The sequence below is a fragment of the Caretta caretta genome, chromosome 4 (assembly GCF_965140235.1).
Source record: "Caretta caretta isolate rCarCar2 chromosome 4, rCarCar1.hap1, whole genome shotgun sequence".
Classification (NCBI taxonomy): domain Eukaryota; kingdom Metazoa; phylum Chordata; order Testudines; family Cheloniidae; genus Caretta; species Caretta caretta.
In genome coordinates, this window is record NC_134209.1 from 147,379,125 (window position 1) to 147,401,856 (window position 22,732).

At 40.3% G+C, this 22,732-nt stretch overlaps 1 protein-coding gene across 2 annotated transcripts in view; it reads right to left on the bottom strand.

Annotated features, from left to right (window-relative positions):
- DNAAF9 (dynein axonemal assembly factor 9) overlaps positions 1-22,732 on the bottom strand; it is a 138,257-nt gene that overhangs the window by 87,292 nt on the left and 28,233 nt on the right. For both annotated transcript variants that reach the window (XM_075128148.1, XM_048846391.2), the window contains exons 3-7: positions 13,245-13,364; positions 11,494-11,618; positions 5,541-5,637; positions 3,109-3,215; positions 1,644-1,721 (exon numbers count right to left, since the gene is read on the bottom strand). In XM_075128148.1, coding sequence (XP_074984249.1) covers positions 1,644-1,721; positions 3,109-3,215; positions 5,541-5,637; positions 11,494-11,618; positions 13,245-13,364 — 527 coding nt within the window. The remainder of the gene's footprint in view (positions 1-1,643; positions 1,722-3,108; positions 3,216-5,540; positions 5,638-11,493; positions 11,619-13,244; positions 13,365-22,732) is intronic.

A 22,732-nucleotide genomic window follows, 5' to 3' on the forward strand; every position in this document is an offset into this window, starting at 1 on the left:
CATGCTTTACGTCATAATTCATTGTTTTAATACCAAGCAGAGTTGTCAGACTTCTTGCATCAAAGTTTTCTTAGAGTTAAAAGAAACAGAGGCAGGAATTTCCAAAAACTCACCATTTGGACCAAACTCTGTTCCCACTGAAGTCAGCTGAATTTTCACTATTGACTTCAATGGAAGCAGAGTCAGGCAAAGTCCGAGCACTTCTGAAAATCCCACCCTGCATCTTCTATATATTAAAAAAGAATCAGCAGCCTCACAACAAGAGTTTGAAATGCGGGGGTGTGGGTGTGTGTCTAATGACATGTGAAGTGAGATTGTCTCAGTCCAACTACTTGGTTAATGAGATTTTAAGCACTTTGGGCCACAGACCATCTCTTTCTTGTGTTTTTACATGGGTCTAGCACAATGGAACCCTGATCTCTGGATTCCCCAAGTGCTACCACAAACATCAAACCAGCAAACCACACACCCTTTAAATGAGAGGTACCCACATGACAAAACAAAAACTCAGCTAATACCTCACACTCTGGTGTCAAGAGCAACAATAAACCAAGACGACGAGAACTGAGTATGTAAGAATTACTGTACACTCTCAACCCTACAAGTGGTCAGGCTTCATTGTCGTAGAGGATGCTGCCTGAGAAACATAGGGAAATTACTAATGTCTCTACGTTTGCTGTTTCTGTTCTATGCATGACATAATTAAACTGCCAATATGGTAATTTTTAACAGCGCACCAATTTCTAAAAATGCACAAATGTAAACTTGTAAACTCCATATAAAACACAAACTTAGCTACAATTAATCCTGAGTATCCTGTCCACATTTATGATTGTGGAGATAACCATCGAGACCAACCAAAAAAAAAAAAAAAAAAGTGTTTCAACGGCCTGAGAGTCCGAGACTAATTTCAGTTTTAGGTAAACCGCATTAAAACAGGAGAAGATTAGACAGAACAATTAAAAAATATATACATAATCCCTCTCAAATTGCATGCAAATTGGATTTAGCAGAGGCAATACTAAGCCTCTCAAATTGATGTTCATGTCAACTAAACTTTAACTATCAAAGGCATTACTATTCTAGAAGCATATATTCCACCAACTTCAAATTGTTTTAGGCATTTAAAATCAGACCACCTCATTAGAAAACAAGCTCACTGGGAAATGCAAACAAATGTATTATAAAAATTGCCTGTGGCCACTATGTGTCACTGTTGATCTGTTTTTAAACTATTAAGTAGGTATGAATCAATATGGATCAATTAGGATAATGATAAGAAAATTGTTGTTCTTTTGTAACACAATGTTTTTGCTGCCACACACTATTCTTTTAATATGCACTGAAGGATTGGTGTCAAGAACATACATAGAATATAGTGTTGTGACCTGCAAAGAATATAGTCAACTCACGCTATTGTGGGAATTCTCTCTATAGGCTTGATAAGGTAAAGAACACAGTGTCTTTAATTCCACGGAAGTTACAAAACTTCCAAAGAAAACACTGCAACACCCTCACAGTATGGGGAGTCCACACTTTAGCTGATGTAGTCAAACCAGTATTTTTGTTAGACACCAACGTAAATGGACACTTTTTGTCAAAGACTGGTCATGAGTTAGTTCAAAAAATTTCAGCTGCATTACCTCAAAAAGCAAGTCCTCCAGGGAAACAGGATCCATTTTGCTGTATGTTTTCCACAGATCCATGCTAACATCCATTAACTGCAAAACATTTTAATATATACCTTTTTACTGTGAAAATACTGTAGGTAGTGTGACATGCACAGATTTATGCAGCACTCAAGCACTTTATTAGCTGCTGGGTGCCGAGCTGTTTTGCAAGTCTGACCTCCAGCCTGCTTCAACAGTTTGTATGAATCTGAAACACTCAACCAATGGCATAAGCGTTTCAGATTCAAGACTGGATAAGATTTAAAAATTCTGGATAACCCAACCTAGAAGATTCATCTCCTTCACATTAAGTGATAGCATGTAACAGATATTTAGGTCTTATGTGCTTCTTTCATACAAACTGTATCCTAAAAGGCTTTTTTCAGAGTTAAATATAATTGAGTTAATTAAGAGCAGAGAAGAGAGACATTAACAAGTATAGCCAAGGGGAAGAGACAAATTTGCAGTTAAGATTTAAAAAAAAGATTGAGAGTCAATACGGTAGAGCAATACAAGAAAGCAATTCCAAATGGCTAGAACTGCAGAAAAGGCAACTCCTTATTATGAGTGAATTGTCAGAAAGGCAGACAGTACCAAGCTAAAGCAAGTTATAAGTTAACTGGCACTAACGCTGATTAAAACGTTTTCCTCCATAGGTAAACATACATATGGAGCTATAATAATTCAAAAATATTCAAAGAGACACTGACATTTTAAATGCTTTCTAGATTTTGAAATATTTCAGAGTTTTTCAAAACGCAACATTGAAAGTTTCTTATATGACTGCTTAATCTAGTCATTTCAATTGCTCTCTTCATTGAATATGGCAACAGATTGCCTTCTAAGACATGGTTTCCATTAATTTGTCATTTACAGGTAAGTGCATTAACAGAGTTCTGTGCATAATAGCATTGTGAACATGTGCCACCATTGTATCATCACATCTGATGAAGTGAGCTGTAGCTCACGAAAGCTCATGCTCAAATAAATTGGTTAGTCTCTAAGGTGCCACAAGTACTCCTTTTCTTTTTGCGGATACAGACTAACACGGCTGTTACTCTGAAACCTCACAAAATATTAAGAGATGTGATTATTAATCTGTAAATAGTTTGTGAAATATTGATTAAAAGTCTGAGTTGCTTTCGAAAAAGAACAGAATAACTACTTTAAGTATTAAAAATGTTTTTAAATATTCTAATGAGGATAACTTTGAACTGCAGGCGGTTCCTAGTCCCTGTGCAGCTGCCCGCTTCAGGGGTGTGGGGACCCACAGATCCCCATTTTGTCAGGGATATTTTTAGTAAAGGTCATGGACAGATCACAACTTCCATTAATTGTACTTTTCTGCCCGTGACCTGTCCCTGACTTTTACTAAAAATATCCGTGACAAAATCTTAGCCTTAACAATAACAAACTGAAGTACTTGCTTAGTACATACCTCGTATTTCATGGTAAAGAAGCCATCGCCACCGATCCCCTCCAGTGCAAAGGCCTGCACTACTGGCCACTTTTCTACAATGAACATATCAAATATCTGTAGATGACCTACAGGAATCAAATATTTCACAAAAAAAGTTAAATTACTACAATAAAGCATCAGTTTAATATATCTCACCTTTCTTATAATGTGCCAAAGTTATTCTGAGGGTCTAATATTTCTTTCTATATATACACAACAAAAGCTTTTTCATCTGGCTTGTTGGAGGAATGGGGGGTGCCTGTCAGTGAAAAATGTCAGTTAACTAAAAGGGAGGGAGTTTGCGCTCCACAGCTTCCCTTGGCTGGGAACCACAGCCAATGGGAGCTGCAGGAGGCAGCGCCTGTGGGCGTACGCAGCTCACAGAGCCACCTGCCGCGCCTCTGCCTAGGAGCAGACAGGACAGGGCGCCACTTGTGGGGAGCTGCCAGAGGTGAGTGCCCCCCGGATCCGGCACCCCAAGCCCCATTCTGCACCCCAACCCCCTGCCCCAAACTCCATCCCAGAGCCTGCACCCCCTCCCGCAACTCCTCCCACACACTAAATCTCTAGGAGCAGCAGGGACATGTCGCCGCTTCCAGGGAGCCATGTGGAGCCAGGTAGGGAGTGTGCTGGCCCTGCATCTACCGGACTATAAACCAGACTTTCTATGAAGATTAGAAATGCTGGTTTATAGAGCTTTCCAGTTGGTACAGGGTCGGATAACACAGCTTTTATTGTAGTTTAAATATTTCACTGTGCTTGTTACAAAAAAGCAGAGTTCAACTGAAAGTCAAAGAAAACAATCTGTTGATCTTCGATGCAAAAGGAAGAATACAGAACTAGCTGTAAGATCGACAATATAGACTGTATATGTAATTAAGAAGCAAAATAGTTTATGTACAGCAGTATTCTACTTTTGGAAAATATTCCAATATACTTTTGGGGGGTTGGAGGGAAGGTGGACTAAAAATTAATTGCATGAAAAAGTTAACATGGTAGAGTTAACCTGGTAAAGTTGAGAAACAATATTCAGTATTACAGAATTTCCAGAATGTTTAATGTTTTTTCCCACAACACTAGTTAGACTATGCTGTATGTCCTTTACAATTTATGAAAAAGACTGAGGTCCAAGTCTCACAAAACCCTTCGGCAGATGGCTAACTTTACACTCATGAGCAGTCCCACGCAACTTAATAGGAATATTCACATTGAAATGTTTTTGTAGAATTTTAGGCCTATGAAGCAAAGTGTAAATAAGCAAAGGAAACCAGAAACGTAAGTCAGCGGTTCTCAACTAGGGGTCCAGGGCCACCTGGAGGGCCGTGAGCAAATTTCAGGGGGTCCACCAAGCAGAGCCAATGTTAGACTCTCTGGGGACCATGGCAGAAAGCTGAAGCACCGCTGTGCAGGGCTGAAGCCCAGGGCCTTGAACCCTGCCATGTGGGGCTCAAGCCGAAGCCTGAGCAACTTAGCTTTGTGGGCCCTCCTGTGGGATGGGGCCCCAGGCAATTGCCCTGCTTGCTACCCCCCAACACCAGCCCTGGCTTTTATGTGCAGAAAAGTAGTTGTTGGGCCATGGAGTTTTTATAGCATGTGGGGGGGTGGGGGGTGAAATAAATTTCACCTTTTGTCAAGACCAAGCAAGAAAAATGTTCATACAAAAGAAATTGAGTTATGAGCACCAAAATAAAGGAGAGTTAGAGGTGAATATGGAACGCAACCATAACTATCAACAGCGGTTACCAGCTGTCAACAGAAAGCCAGACTTACGGTAAATGCATAGCTCAAAGATTTTTCTGGAACAGTATATTGCTCTTTTTTTAAAAAAAAAGTCAACCATTACAGAGCAAGTGCATTTCAGTATTTTTGCACCACATAGTGTATCCTGTTTCCATTCCTGAACACATTTATGAAGGAATATAAAATTAAAATGTTCAGCGCGCAAGTCTGGCAACAGATCATACAGGAAATCATGCAGTCCAGTTTTTTCTGTTCTAAAAAAGGAAGCTTGAATAAAAAAAGTTTATTCTTTCCTTATACAAAAGTGTATTTATCTGCAGCCCCCGTCAGAACAGAGAACTTCTGTACTTGGCCAAACACTTTTCCCTTCATGCAAATTATGTCTTTGCCTCAGGCTATGAGCGTTCACTATGCAGAGTGCACACACACTATTTTCTCTGAAGAGAAAATAAAAACCTCAATAAATTAAGGTTCAGATTCTAAGAAATCCAAACCGAATATAAAGTAATAATTTATCCATCTCATTTTAATGTATTATCAGCCTCACTTACAATAAAAAGGAGCTTCCAGAGGTATTTTAACTTATTTTTGTTATAATGTCATACTTCTATTCTGACAAATAATGATCAAAGAATTCACCAAAACAGTGAAGTAATACAGTATTAACCCACCTTGGGAGCTGTAAGGAATGCCGATTCGACTACAATCTCGAACCATGTCTACGAAGCTGGCAATTTTAAATTCCTCTGCAGCTTCTTCATCTTCATACTGACAGGAGTGATTTAAAAATTAGTTTTATTAAACCTAACATTTTTTGGCTGGAGATCTTTACAGTTAAAATACATTTTCAATAAAGGTGACAACTGCCATTTTGCATAACCAATGCTGATCATACTCTACATTATTCCGTACAGTAACAAAGGCTCTCTAAAGCTATTTATTTAACAACTATACTCTGGAGGCTTAAGCCATCATAGCTTGAACATATAAAGGCCAAAGGGTACTGTTTGCAAAAACTAAAATGCAAAAGTGAACATGTTTTAACAAGTTTCAGAGTAACAGCCGTGTTAGTCTGTATTCGCCAAAAAGAAAAGGAGGACTTGTGACACCTTAGAGACTAACCAATTTATTTGAGCATAAGCTTTCATGAGCTACAGCTCACTTCATCAGATGCATACTGTGGAAAATACAGAAGATGTTCTTATACATACAAACCATGAAAAAATGGGTGTTTACCACTACAAAAGGTTTTCTCTCCCCCCACCCCACTCTCCTGCTGGTAATAGCTTATCTAAAGTGATCACTCTCCTTACAATGTGTATGATAATCAAGTTGGGCCATTTCCAGCACAAATCCAGAAGGCTACACAGGAGAAAGCATGAATACGTCACTCTCAATTTCCAAGAAAGTCTCTCCCCCCACAACCTACTACAAAATGGACAGTTAAGACCAACAGGCGTGTTTGCGTGGAAACGTGCACATAATCATGAAAAAGCTCTAAGTGCAAGGTATTCTTTTCATTGGAGAATTTCAAGACTCTTTACTAGTTATTTACCACAGAAAAGTACGGAGAGAAAAACAGTTATCACCATTTTACATGATGAAGAAACGGGAACAGGGAGGTGAAATGATTTGCCCCAAGTCACACAGCAAGTGAATGGCAGAACCGGGAATGAAACCTAGAATTCTGAACACTACTCCCCTGCTCTGGCCACTAGACAATCTGGTCTTCCTGATCCCTCTACTATATATGTTTACAGTAGCATGGTTGGGGGATTAAGAGAGGCTTACCATTTCTAACACTGTAGGGCAGCGTTTCTCAAATCTCCTGGGTGGTGACTGGGGGGAAGGGGGAGGCGCAAAGCAGTGGCAATCTGCCAGCAGGGATTGGGACCTGCCCCCTTCTGGAGCCACAAATGCCAGAAGAGCAAGCAGCCAGTATGAGTTCGCCACCTTCCCGGGAGGAGTGGGACTCAGGCTTCAGCCCTGGAGTGGCAGGCTCTGGCCCCAGGCTTTGGCTGCATGGCGTCGGGCTCCATTCCATGGCCGCAGGTTTGGGGCTCCAGCCATGGGGCCTCAGGATCGTGCTCCAACCTCCAGCCACATGGCAGCAACTGCCAGCCCTGGGCTCACATTCCCTCACCCCCCAATTGCCCCTGGCCTCTGCTGTGTCCTCTGAACCCAGGCTTCGTCCACACGCTCCGTCCCCCAGCTGTGTGGCAGTGGGCACCGGGCCTGGGCTCAGGCCACGGGGCTTCGGCCCCAGCCATGCAGTGGCATGTGCCAGCCCTGGGCTCACCCCGACCCGCAATCGCTTCTGGCCCCTGCTGCCTCCCTCCACCCTTCCCCATCAGCCCCCATCGCCCGTGGCCTTTGCTGCCTCCCCAGCTCCACATCTGTCGCCCCAGCCTCTGCTGCCTCCCTACCCACCTTCCCATCCAGGGCTTACTCAGCCCTGGCAAGCCAGGGGACAAATTAAGTCTGTTGTGAAAAGTGACATTTGTATGTTTGTTCATATCATTTTATACTGCCTTCCAGCCAGCTAGCAAATCTACTGCTGTGAAAAGTGATATTAACAAACATACAAATATCATTTTTCACAGAAACAGACTTACTGGCTAGCAAGCAACCAAAAAAGCAAAAGAAACAACAACAAAACAAAAAACATGCAAAGCACCTTATTTGTTTCTAATCAGTTTGGGTCCAGTAAAGAATAGAGACAAGTGTATATTTTTTGTATTATTGAGTCTGCAAAAAACCCTACATAAAGAAATTTCAATGATTTGGATGTGTACATGTGCATATTTATTTGTTTTTCCTGAAGTTAATTAAAGAATTTTAGGAAAAACTGTCAGAGTGGCCACCATCAAGAGTTAGTAGCCACACTGGGAGGCCACCAAAAAAATCGGTTGAGAGAACCCCTGCTTTAGACCTATGAGTGAATAATACACTGATTAAAGCAAAACAGGAAATGGAAATACTATAAGAAAGTGTAAGCAGACTTTTCATAAAAGGCAAGCCAAACAAAGCCATTTTTATTCACAGTATGGGAAAAATTGAAGTACTTACTAATCATTTTTTAAAACTTAAAGCAAGGATTTGATGCAGAGTCCTAGCCAGTTTTAGGATAACCCACAGATCATCCTTGTCTTGAGTAAGCTCAAAGAGGAGTTGTGCTCCAAAGGCTGTCAAGTTCAGGAAGATTTGCACCAATGTAGTTACACCAGCACAAAACCTTTATACCAGGGCAAATTCATACCACTGCCAGGCTTATTCCCCACCTCCGCCACTGCCACCCCCACCCCCACCCCCACCCGGTGTAGTGTGTCTACACTGGGGATTAAATCAATATAGTTATTCCAGAACATGTTTCTTTAAACAATCCCTAATTCTGCTCTCTCACAAAGTTTAATATGCAGCCCAAATTCCTCTCACACAACCCTCTTTCTCCTCCTTCAGGGAGTTGGAGCATACCTCTTTCAGTTCAAAACCTGTTCCCAAGTGATTTTGTCAGTTACTCAAATTAGATTTTAAAATGCCTCAGACCTAGCTTTCCTGGTTTCCAGGGGGACACTGGAAGGTCTCTCATTAAAGGCTTTTCAGTACAATTGTCAATATATTGCATCACATATGTAGTATACAGTCAGTATACTTCTGAAAGGTGGTAAGTAAGAATTTAAAATAAGTCTCTTTATTATGCTATATTGCTATTTTTAAGACATTTTCAATGGCACTTCTTTTCCATCACTGTTCAGTACAGTCACTTCAAAAACATTGTGACCAAGTGGAAAGACAGGAGAACACTAAATTTTGCAAGATTCTATGAGAGCTGCACAAGCCGCATGTTCCTTTTTAAAGCTTTGCCATTATTATTATTATTATATTATTATTATTATAAAAGCTTAGTTAAAAATAGGCAATACTTTGGTATGCCACTGTAAAGAAAAACTACTAAACCCTTTAACAAACAGCCACAGACTATCATTTATCAGAAAGAATCAATATAAAATGGTTTCTGAAGGATGACAAGATTTCACTGCTCCTATGAACAGCCAGAAGTTCTCTAGGAAACTAGCAGTCCCATATACATTTGAAGAAATGACAAAAAAAGTCCATCACACTGTGTTGACATTTATTTGCAGTACCCCAGAAATCAGCATCTTTACAGTACAAGGAACCTCAGAATTTACATTTTATTTCACTATACATTATTCAAATAGGGTATTTGGCTCATCTTTCTGTTCATAATCAGCAATTTGAATCAGCATCATGAGATTTCATTAATACTTAACCAGAGCAGACCACACACAATGAATCTAATCAGAGAACAGCAAAGTAAGCATATTTTTCAAACCCACTTTATCTTCTTAAAGAGATTAAAATACTTCTAATTGCAAAGCACATTTGTGATGGTGTGCATGATTGATTACTACTGTAAATGAGCACAGGGCCCTCAGCTTTGGAACCTACTGCCACCCTAGGTTTGGAATAGCCTGGGTGCGTTGACCTTCCAGGCAGCCAGCAAGGCCTACCTCTTCACTAGGGCTGTTATGGAGAAAGTCTGATGAGGGTCAACATTTAGATTTTGTTACAGATGTTTTGTCATGTGGGTAAGCTGCTTATTTTAGTTGGATGCTTATGTTCTAAAGTTTCTATCAAAGACAGCTAGAGTATATAAAAGCTTTGAGGTATATTTGGTATTTCTTTTGTTATAAATCTATGTAATAAGTAGGGGTTGGGGAGTGAAGACAGAAGGACATACAGTGGCTCCGCTTCTCTCCACCAACTGCAAGTTACAAGGTAAATACTGAGAACCTCCTCTGCTCAACCTGCCCTCCAGCTCTGCTCCACAGCCAGCCTCTGGGCCTCCCCCTTTATCCATACTCCTTCTCTACCCTGAGTTCCTCTTACCCCACACTATCAAGCCACCTCTTGCAGTTGAGGCAAACAGCTAAATCTCCTGGGCTTCCCCAGCTCTGTCAGACTGGAATTCCCCTTTGACAAACTACAGCCCTCTGGAATGAAACTGCAGCCCAAGTTGTCAGACTGATAATTTTGCAGCTCCCACTATACTCATTTGCCCTCCCATAGCCCTGGAAAAAGAAAGCAACTGACAGCGTCAGTAGTCACATCAGACTTCCGTGACAGAGATCAGTTAACTAAAAAATGCTGAGTCGCCTATGTCCTCTAAGCTACAGAAGAGGAAAAAAAGGCTGAATTTATAGCAACTTTAGTAATTAGATTATTAAAGTAAAACTTCAAAAAGGAGTATTTTTAAGTATTTCCTCCACAAAAGTTCCTCTTTCAAATCTTCCTTTTCCCTCTATCCTCTTGTTCATGTCCTTCCATTTGTCCTTTCCACAATCTCTACTGATCCATCCTATAGATGGATAACCCACCTACTGCACCTCCCACCCTTTATGCACACTTTCATGCAGGCACAGGGGAGGAGAAAAAATAGCCTATGCAGGGGATAAAAAGCTCCTCTTTCCTTCTCCTAGAAACTTTACAAAGGGCTGCAGCCAGAAGCTGATGCTGGATTTCAGCGCAGTAATTAGGAGAGGAGTATAAGAGAGCTCTTCGTTGGGGCAAGGAGATTCTGGACCCAGTATTGGCCAAGTTTTTCCCCTTTCCATTAGATTTGTTTGGGGGGGTGGGAGTGGGCGACATGCTTCCTACTCTGAGTACCTAGATCAGCAGATGATATGCTCCACAACAAATGTCCACATGGAAGCTGTTGCTACATGCTGCCAGGTATTACTGCACACGTTCACAGTCATAAGTGGCTCAGTCTAGGATAGTTTCAGGGGACAGTCTCAGCAGTTAAGTACCAGGCTGTCCAGCACATGAGTGCATATGAACCAACACTTCATGGAGACAAAGGATCCAAGTGCAGGAGTGGAAATTTAAGATAAATCAACTTCTTGCTAAATCTACCAGAATTCGAAAGGGATAGTGTTTAAAGTGACACTTAATTTACTATGATCACAAGATATGGCCCAAAGCTGTTCCTATTAAAGTTAATGGAAAAACTTGCATTCACTTGAATAGGGACGGGAGTAGTCTCTTGAAATAAACAAAGAACAAGATATAATTTTTCTTTAAAAGGTTAAACTAAACCAAGCTTTTCATAGATTCTGATTTATATTTTCCCTCCTCTTCTAAATTACTTGCACTTGCAAGTACTTGGACTGACATCAAAAGGACCTGAGTAATTAAAAAACTACTATTGGGTATTTCAGTGTTCACTGTGATACTTAATTCAGATTCTATATTTTGCTTATGCCACAAATATTCTTTTCTTGCGACATGACCACCAATTTCTGTCCAGTCAATGACACTGTCAAGGATGGAAGAACCAGGGGAAAAAACCCATTCCTCAGCTTTGTTTGATTTGTTCCTCTAAAATAGCACACAGTGTTCAATCATATATTATTTCTGTGTAACGTAACAAAAGAAGATAAACAAAAATGTAGTGTTTCTCATTTGGATCAAAAGGCAGCCTGCAGTTTATTGAAGAGGCAACTTTGCAAAACAAATACACGGGTAAACCTTTGAGTCTCAGTCACTAGTGAAACATTACATACCTGCAGTTCTCAGTGTACTTAGTCTGCCTTCACTTACCTCATTTTCAGTCAGGCAATGGAAATGCAAGTTTCTCCAGGATGCCACATATGGCAAAAGATAACTGTAGTTTACAGGGTTACAATACAGATGGACACTGTCAGGTTTTATTAATATGATTACATCTGCAATACAAGAGGCAAATCAGAGATTACTACTTTAACTTCATAGCTACAAACTATGAACTAGAAATCTAAATTATATCTACACAGAAATCTAAGGAATCGAACAGGAATTTTTTTCCTACAAGTACCCAATTCAAAAATATCTGCAAAGCATAACAGAAATACATGATGGAAAATGCTACTAGATCTATCCCCCATTCACCTAATACAGCTACCCATTTTTGGAAAAAAAAAAAAAAAAAAACACACACCCCCAAGCATATTACTTGCTTTCTCAGCAACCCAGCTATGACTATTCTAACCTCTTATCTGAAAGCTTGTCTCACCATGTGCTTTGAAAAAAAAAAATGCCGAGCACTTACATAATATTGTATAAACAGACATATTTGTTCTAGTATGAAAATTAATCTTAAGGGGTCATACTGCATTATCGAGATCACACAAAGAAAAAAGGGGGACAGGAACCTGATGTACCCTTTCAGCGTAAAAGATTTTTTTTTAATCTCTTGATATGAAAACAGGTTGCCAATATGCAAAGCCACCTTATCGCCTAAGTTTAGAAATTAGATACTTCACAGAAGAATTCCTTACTTTTATTTGCTTCTCCTCCTCTCAACCCAACGTAACATACGAGTCCAAAAAATATTTTTAAAACTTTTAAGCACCCAAGATTTCATGTTAATTTTGGTACCCAGTTCAGTCAATACCCCTTCAATTCCATTAACTCTATAATTTTTATATGATTTACCAATACACACCCACAGGAATTTTCATGGATTTTTTTAAACTGTACATAAAACTCAAAGTGTAACTATAGACTCATAGATTTTAAGGTCAGAAGTGACCATTATGATCATCTAGTCTGACCACCTGCACAACGCAGGCCACAGACTCTCACCCACCCACTCCTGCAATAAACCTCTCACCTATGTCTGAGCTACTGAAACTATGTACCTCGTCTTTCAAGAAATGGACATTGATAGGGCCCTACCAAATTCACGGTCCATTTTGGTCAATTTTAGTGTCACAGAATTTTTTAAATGGCGTACTTCATGATTTCAGCTATTTAAATGTGAAATTTCATGGTGTTGTAATTGTAGGGGTCCTGACCCAAAAAGGAGTTGGGAGGGAGGGTCGCAAGGTTATTGTACGGGAGAGTGGATTGCGGTACTGCTACTCTTACTTCTGCGTGGCTGCTGGCAATGGCACTGCCTAGAGAGCCGGGGAGCTGCAGAGCAGCGGCTGCTAGCCTGGCGTCCAACTCTGAAGGCTATGGTCTTGCCACCCTTCCTTCTGCGCTGCTGCCTGCAGAGCTGGGCCCCAGGTCAGCAGCCGCCGCTCTCCAGCCGCCCAGCTTGGAAGTCAGCGCAGAAGTAAAGGTGGCAATACTGCAACCACCCTAAAACAACCCTGTGACCCCCCCACACACCCCCACAACTCCCTTTTGGGCCAGGGCCTCCAGTTTGAGAAATCGGTCTCTCCTTTGAATTCTGTATACTCTAGGGTAAAAGCACAGGGGGGGGATTTCACAGTCCATGATGCATTTTTCATAGCCGTGAGTTTGGCAGGGCCCGAGACATTGACAAGCAAGTATGCAAATACAATGTTTAACATTATATTACTCACCATCAAGAACTTCTTCAGGAAACCCCGTTTTCTCAAAGTCATTGTTATTCTGGTTATACAAACCAAAGAGAAGGTAGTTGGCCAGCTCCCTACAGCCTTCATTGTATCTACTATCAATTCCTGAAAAATAATGAATATATGAGCAGCTACAGTATGAAAAGTCAGACCGCCCTCTGGATTAACAACTTTGACTGCTCTTATTCTTGTGCATGTGATACTATGAATGGCAAAAGCACTCTAATTGTTATGGTGACAGTTAAGTTTAAATCTAAATAGTGAAAGCTAGGCACAGACACTCACTAATACTAGAACCACACTCATCTAACAAGGGATGAGGGAAGGAGAAGGGAGAAATTATATGGAAACAACCCTAGAGCAGACTAAACAAAAATTCTTCCAAAATAATTTACAGATTTACACTTTACTACATTCTCTAATCATATCTAGGAATCACAGCCAAACACTATACAATTAAGAATAGCAATCCTGTATAATCAGGAAGTCAAGTAATTATTTTGGCTTCTGTCAAAGCAGCATGACTATAATTTTTAAGTCTACAGTATCCACAACATGTCTGGAGAACATTTTTTACTGGCACTTTCCCAGAATTAAAAACTGTTGAAGTTACTATATTGTTCTTATGAGATAACACATGAAGTTGAAAACACCATCATATTCTGTTTTTCAGAAATAAGTTATGGTTCTCTGGGCATCCGTTCTGGATCAGGATGCACTAGCTATATATAGATATCTATATATAGCTAGTGCATCCTGATCCAGAACATATATATATATCTATATATATAGCTCTAGACTGTTCTCAATGGTAGCAGATGACAGAACGAGGAGTAATGGTCTCAAGTTGCAGTGGGGGAGGTTTAGGTTGGATATTAGGAAAAACTTTTTCACTAAGAGGGTGGTGAAACACTGGAATGCATTACCTAGGGAGGTGGTTGAATCTCCTTCCTTAGAGGTTTTTAAGGTCAGGCTTGACAAAGCCCTGGCTGGGATGATTTAACTGGGAATTGGTCCTGCTTTAAGCAGGGGGTTGGACTAGATGACCTTCTGGGGTCCCCCTTCCAACCCTGATATTCTATGATTCTATGAAAAGATAAGTATTGTACAAAGCCTATGTATCTTCTGCAGAACTTGAAACCTTTGCTGCAGATAAGCACTACAGCAACTGAAATCTCTAATGTTACAATTGGATGCTGCTCAGCTGTTTATAAGATGTTAAAGCTAATGGTATATATCAAATGACATACAATAGCAGAGGTAGAATATTACCAATTTCTGAAATTAATAAATTATACGACTCTCAGAAAGTTTCAAATACAGCAGGTTGTGGTCCAGAGCTTTAAAAAGCATGAGACATACAAGGTGGATCAGATAACATCTTTGATAAAACCAATTTCTGTTGGCGAAAGACAAGTTTTCGAGCTACACAGAGCTCTTCTTCAGGTCAGATTATTTAACAAAGGGGATAAAACGGGGTAGTTTTTTTTGGGGGGGGGTTGGGTTAAGGTCCAAATTTCTTGGTCAAGGTATAGTCATGGTCCATACTCCAAAGAAAATTAAAAAAAAAAATGGTAAGTAAATAAAAAGATTTTGGGGTCCATTCAAAAGCATCTGACGGCCTGGATTTGGCTTGCGGTCCACCTACTGACTACCCCTGAGATAAACACATGTTGCAGGCAGAACATTTAAGATGAAGTGAACAACTAATACCTCTACAGTCATAGGACAAAGGTAGGTTAGTGGGTTATAGATTGTGGTAATAAGTCATTGGATGATGAAAATGAGGAGGAAATCACAGTACTAGCAGGAGTGTTATAAGCAAGACACAAGAAGTAATTCTTCCACTCTACTCTGCTCCGATTAAGCCTCAACTGGAGTAGTGTGTCCTGTTCTGGGCGCCAGATTTCAGGAAGGATGTGGACAAATGGGAGAAAGTCCAGAGAAGAGCAACAAAAATGATTAAAGGTCTAGAAAACATGACCTATGAGGGAAGATTGAAAAAATTGGGTTTGTTTAATCTGGAAAAGAGAAATGGGGGAATATGTAAAAGGTTGTTACAAAGAGGAGGAAGAAAAATTGTTTTTCTTAACCTCCAAGGACAGGACAAGAAGCAATGGGCTTAAATTGCTGCAAAGGAGGTTTAGGTTGGACATTAGGAAAAACTTCCTGTCAGGGTGGTTAAGCAGTGGAATAAACTGCTTATGGAGGTTGTGGAATCTCACTGGAGATTTTTAAGAGGTTAGACAAACACCTGTCAGAGATGATCTAGATAATCCTTAGTCCTGCCATGAGTGCAGGGGACTGGACTAGATGACCTCTCGAGGTCCCCTCCAGTTCTATGATTCTACTCTTGAACGAAAAAAATTGAGGTTTTCCAAATCTGGCAAAATTATATTCAGTCCACCTCAGAAAGAGATTTAAACACCTGCAAAGCAAGACACAAAGACAACTACTCTTGATACAAGATAAATGGTGGGAGAAGGTAGCAGAAGACAGTCATATGTATGCAGAAACAAATGAAGCAAATAAGTTCTTTGATTCCTTGAAGCTAGTCTATGTACGTTCAAAGGTGGGCACAGGTTCGCTCATGATTGCTGATGGCAGGACAGTCACCAAATACAAACATGGCATGGAACAGGGTGGGTTGAACATTTCAGCCTACTACTGAACAGACCATCCTCAATTGAAAAAAGTGCTATTAAACAGATACCTCAAAAGCCTATTCAGCACCACATTGACTCACTACCCTCACCTGAAGAAATAGAAAAGGCAACCAGTTTGATGAGCTCAGGGAAGTCCTCGGACAGAGGCGGACTACCAGCAGAAATATATAAATCTGCGGGTCCAAAAGTGGTAACAACACTCAAGAAGACCCTTACTGATATCTGGGACAGTGAAGAAATGCCACAAGACTTCAAAGATGCCAAAATTATTCCGATATTTAAAAATAAAGGCAGCAAAATGGTCTGCAAAAAGAACAGGAGGACTTGTGGCACCTTAGAGACTAACAAATTTATTTGAGCATAAGCTTTTGTGAGCTACAGCTCACTTCATCGGATGCATGCAGTGGAAAAAAAAATGGTCTGTGGTAACTACCGTGGGATCTCTCTCCTATCTGTTGCTGGAAAAATCTTTTCTCATGTCCTCCTGAACCGACAGATTTCATCTGTCTCAGAAGCCAAACTACCTGAGACTTAGTGTGGATTCAGACCTAGTTGGAGCACCACAGACATGACTTTCAGTATCAGGCAAATGCAAGAAAAATGTATCGAACACAACTTGAACCTGTTCAGTGTTTTCATCGATCTGACAAAAGCCTTTGATACAGTCAACAGAGAAGGATTATGGGTGATCCTCAACAAACTTGGTTGCCCACCAAAACTGGTAAAGATCATTCGTATATTTCATGAGGCGATGCAAGATTAGGTACTTTTAATGGAGATCTCACTGACTCCTTTCCCATTTCAAATGGAGTCAAACAAGGCCGTGTCCTTGCCCCTGTACTGTTCAACCTCTTCTTCACCCAAATTCTCAAATCATGGTACACATTGGCTCAACAGAGGTATATACATCAGATACAGACACAACAGCTCAGTCTTCAATATTACAAGGCTAAAACCAAAACCAAAAGTAACAGAACTACGACTAAGAGAATCGCTCTTTGCGGACGATTGTGCCCTCCTAGCACACACAGAGGGAGATCTCCAGTGCATCGTAGATCACTTCGCTGAAACATCAAAATTGTTTGGCCTCACAATCAGCCTGGAGAAAACTGTGGTGTTGCACCAATCATCTTCACTGCTCTCTGCCATATCCCCGAGCACCTCCATTAGTGAAATCTAACTAAAGCAAGTTGACACTTTTACCTATCTCAGCAGCAACATCTCCCATGATAGATCTGTTGACAAAGAGATCAGGAATAGGATACAGAAAGTTTGTCAGTCATGAGGAAAGTTAGGTAACAAAGACTTGAAATCCCACAACATAACCCTCTCAACAAAAATAAAATTTTATAATTAATTTTGTGCTCACATCTCTCCTCTATGGCTGTAAGACCTGGACACCATATAAATGGCATATCAAACAGCTAGAGGCCTTCCATATGTGGTCTCTCTGCGCCATAATGAGGATCCGCTGGCAGGACAAAATTACCAGCCTGTAGGTTCTCCAAAAGTCAAATGCCGTAAGCATTGAGGCCATGCTGATTAAAGGCCAACTACACTGGGTTGGACATGTCACTAGGATGCCTGAATATCAACTCCCTAGAAACATTTTCTTTGGAGAATTGGCACAAGGACACCAGAATCAAGGCCACGCCAGACAGCACTACAAGGACAGCATCAATAACAGCATATGCTTTGGTGCAATAAACCGAATAATCTTGAGAAGGTTGAGTTAAATAGATGAGCATGGGAGCACACAATACTCAGAGCTTTTCAAGCCTTTGAAGAGGACAGAAATAATTGATTGTTAGCTGCAAGGGAAAAGCATCATACTACTGCTATAGCCACCAAGACGCTCACCAATGACTTTGTCTGCCAATCTGCTCACGAGCATGCGTGTCACACTTTGAACTTCAGAGTCACTCCAGAATCCACAGAAAGATTGCATGAAAACATCATCGTCGAACCAATGGACTATACAGTTAAGCAGTGTTATGAACTTAAGCTCCCAGGCTCATTTGTGTGTGTTGTGCAGGCTTCCTTCGATGATGAGGATCAATGGGTCATATATGTGACTGGTTTGCAAAAAGTGTTTGCCCACAGGCGATAGTGTGCTTTTGACTTTTATCAATTTTCTGAGAGTGTGTTCGAGAGCATAGTGATGGTCTTGTTTCACCCACAAAGTTGTTGGGACATTCGATGCACTGGATGAGATACACCACATGTTGGGATAGGCATGTGTAGGATCCTGGGATCTTGAAAAGTATGTTGTGAAAAGTACTGATCGCTAACAGCGGGGATATGGTTCTGCATCTGTTGTTATGGCAGTGTCTGGTGCCACTTTGAGTTGGCGTGTCATGGTCTGTGGGGAGCTTGCTTCTGATGAGGATATATTTATTTCATCAAAGTTTAAGTTAAGAAAACACTGAAGTTGCACAGCTAAGTACTCAAAAATCAGAAAGTGACAAAATTAAGATTGTGTATACAACTATAACCCTAGCCTCTTGTGCAAACCTAAGTCCCTACAGTAATCAATTATGACCCTACTATTTCATATTTCCCCCCCTACAGCTTTGTATACACATGCAGCATCTTGTCCATATACATCCAGCATAAATAATGGAAGAAAACGTATGCTACTTCACTCCTCATTCTCCTACTTAAAAAGTGATGAACTATTTTTACTTAAACATTCCAAAAATTAAAAAATTCATTGTTGGGCTGAGATCAAACCTGGAAAATATCGACCAAGAAGGTAAAAGCTTTGGAATGTTTTAAGTAACTGAACACACAGAATAGGAACCACTAAGTAATCTGAACTATAGCTTTCTAACACTCCAGCTATAGTTCTCAGAATGCATTTATGTATATGCTGTCATATAGATACTAGGTGGTAAGATAAATAGTTAATGACAATCACAGGTACTGGAAAATGATTATGAGAACTTGATACTTGATGAGCAAGAACTCTGCTTGACAGAAGATAACATTCCACCTGGCAACGTTGTAAGAGGAGCAGAACAAAGTGAGCTTCCCCGTAACTCTGATTTAAAAATAAATTACACTATTATCTTTATTTTTTTTCAAAAAAGAAATTATAAGCAAAGAAATCTTATTTGGTAGTAAGTCAGAATTTCACCACAGTGAAGTCAGATTCCAAAGTTAACATTGTGGTGGGGAATTTTAACACTTCCCTTGAGCATTAACAATAGGGTCTTTCATGACTAGATCATTCTACACTTGCAATAGTAAAGAACTGCACTTTTCATAACCAGAGATGCCTGTAACATTCTGTGTTACTAGACACAGTAAAACATTGTGTGGTCACATAACACAAGCCACATTGTCATTCCCACGTGCATGAGCGTACTGAATGTACTGACTTTCCCAAGAGTAAAGCCTCAGGATTCATATTGCATTATTATTTTTTCCATATAATACTTCATTGCTGTTCTCCCCAACCCCCACATCAGAAGGGCTCCAAAGTTAAGCCAGGTCCCCACCCAACTCCAGAGAGCTGGCATAAAAGGCCATGAGGGTCCTGCCCCAATATCCCAAAGCTAGATTACATTAGAAATGCCAGAGATTCTTAGAGTTATCAAAGGTATTTGTCCCCTTATGATGCAACCCTACACATTAAGTCCAAGGTCTAGGATGGGGATTAAGAGGCAAGATAGAGGACATTTATTTAAAAAAAGAGTGGTGGATGGGCAGAATTAATAGATGAGCAAGATAAAAAATGTAAATCTACATATGTATCTGCTCTAACAACAGCCACGAATCATCTGCACAACCACCACCACAATTTTCATTTGCAATTCACAAGTACCAAGTTTACCATGTTCTTTGTTTGCCTATCAAATGATATCCAAGTCCAGTTCCTCTGCAACTGTGTTGAAATAGCGTGTTTGTTATAACCAGGTTGCGTCTCAGGCAGAAATGTAGTAGCCTCTCTCCTTTTTAGTTTTCTTCCCAGCGCCCAAATATGTCTATTGCTCCAGGCCAATATCCCATCTAATCATACTTTTGCATTAACATCTTCCACCACCCCAACATATATCGTCTTTAAATTACCTGTATAACTTCCTTGTAATTCCCTATTCCATGTACTGTTTGTTTTGATCACATTTTTCACCCCCAACTCAATTTGAGAGAGGAAAACGCAGCCCTTGTTTGTCTAGGTGATGACTAAGCCGGCATGTTTTTGTTTATTTTTCCATTCTTCATTCACAAGAAGAAAAGGAGTACTAGTGGCACCTTAGAGACTAACCATGTGTAGCTCATGAAAGCTTATGCTCAAATAAATTGGTTAGTACTAGTGGCACCTTAGTCCCTAAGATGCCACTAGTACTCCTTTTCTTTTTGCGAATACAGACTAACACGGCTGCTACTCTGAAACCTTGTCATTCTTCATTCAGTTTCTATAGTCCAATATTCACCAAGTGTTCAACTAAGACTCCTTAGATACTGGCGATCAGATCTAATTGTTAGTGCTGGCATTAAGGAGGCTGAAATGACAAAAGAGTGTAGAGAACAAAGATCTATGACGTGGACAAGCTAAAAGAGCCTAATATCAGGGAACAATATGAAGAAGCCATGTGCAAAAACATCAGATCTCTGGTGAAAAAAAAATGAATGCTGGAGAGACATGGAACAGTGTATAAAAATGGGATTGCGACTAGAGTGGATGAATAAATGTCGGGCTAAAAGACGAAAACGAAGAAACCAAGGTGGATATCAACGAAGTGCCCTGCAGTTGAGTGACAAATATAGAGAAATGGTGTCCAATAAGTTCTTGGAAAGTATAGGGGGACAAGTTTTTGTTTCAGAAAGTGGAGGAAGTAACCAGGGGGACAGCCATTTTAAACTTGATTCTGACCAATATGGAGGAATTGGTTGCAAATCTGAAAGTGGAAGGCAATTTGAGTGAAAGTGATCATGAAATAATAGATTTCGTGGTTCTAAGGAAGGAAAGAGTAAGCAACAGAATAAGGACAATGAACATTAAAAAAAGCAAGCTTTAACAAACTCAGAGAACTGGTAAGGTCCCATGGGAAGAAAATCTAAGGGAAAAGGAAGTTCAAGAGAGCCGTCAAGTTTCTCAAAGAGAACATGAAATCCACAACTGCCAACTATTCAGACACAAAGGAAAGCCAGAAACAACAGTAAGAGGTCATTATGACTTCATCAGGAGCTCTTTAATGATCTGAAATTAAATAAAGGAATCCTAAAAGTGGAAACACAGATATATTGCTAAGGAGGAGTACAAAAGAATAACACGAGCATGTAGGGATAAAATCAGAAAGGCTACAGTGCAAAATGGCACCAGATGTATAAGGCATTAAGAAAGGGTTCTATAAATACACTAGGAACAAGAGAAAGATGAAGGAAAGTGTAGGTGCTCTACTTAATGGGGAAGGAGAGCTAGTAACAGTTGACATTACAGAGTCTGAGGAGTTTAATGCCTGTTTTGTTTCCATCTTCGCTGAAAAGGTTAATGGTGACTAGATACTAAACAAATTGTCAAGAACAAATCATGCCAAACCAACCTAATTTCCTTCTTTGACAGGATTACTGGCGCGGGGGGGAGGGGAGAAGAGCGGCAGGGCAGGAGGAGAGAGAAGTAGACATAATATCTATTGATTTGAATAAGGCTTTTGACACAGTCCCATATGACATTCTCATAAGCAACCTAGGGAAATGTGGGTGGGTGTACAACTGGTTGAAAGACCATATTCAAAGAGCAGTTATCAATGGTTCACTGTCAAACAAATAGGTTCCATCTAGTGGGGTTCTGCAGGGGTCAGTCCTGGGTCTGGTACTATTCAATATATTCATAAATGATGTATAACGGAGTGGAAAGTGTGATTATAAAATGTGAAGATGATACCAAGCTGAGCGGAGTTACTAGCACCTTGAAGGGCAGGGTTAGAATTCGAAACAACCTTGACAAATTACTGAACTTCATCTTAATGACTTCAGACCAGTTCTCCAAAGGCAAGTGCAAAGTATTTCACTTATGAAGGAAAAATCAAATACACAAATTACAAAATGGGGAACAACTGGCTAGGTAGTAGTACTGCTGAAAAGGATCAGAGCATTATAGCGGATCACAAATTGAACACGAGTCAACAATATGAGGAAGTTGCAAAAAAAGGGGGGGGGGCGCTACGATTCTGGGGTGTATTAACAGGAGTGTTGTATGTGACACATGGGAAGTAACTGTCCACTCTACTCAGCAGTGGTGAAGCCTCAGCTGAGTACTTTGTTCAATTCAGGGTGTCATATTTTAAGAATAATGTGGTCAAACTGAAGAGAATCCAGAAGAGAGCAACAAAACTTATAAAAGGTTTAGAAAACCTCAACTGTGAGGAAAGGTTAAAAAGAACTGGGCATGTTAGCCTTGAGAAAAGGTGACTGACCGGGACCTGATAACAATCTTGAGCTACATGAAAAGGCTGTTATAAAGATGGCAGTGATCAATTGTTCTCCATGTCCACTGAAGCAGGACAAAAAGTAACAGGCTTCATCCGCAGCCAGGGAGATTGAAAGAACTAACTATAAGGGTAGTTAAACTCTGGAATAGTCTTCCAAAGTAGGTTGTGGAATCTCCACCATTGGAGGTTTTTAAGAATAGGTTGGGCACCTATCAGGTATTTACTTTGTCCTCCCTCAGCACCAGAGACTCGATTAGATATAGATATACAAACCCGCTCCCCCCACAAATTGTATCCCTTTATCCCAACTCTTCATAAATCACTTCTTTGCAAAACTGAGGGCTAAGGTAAATTTACGTAGTTCCATTGA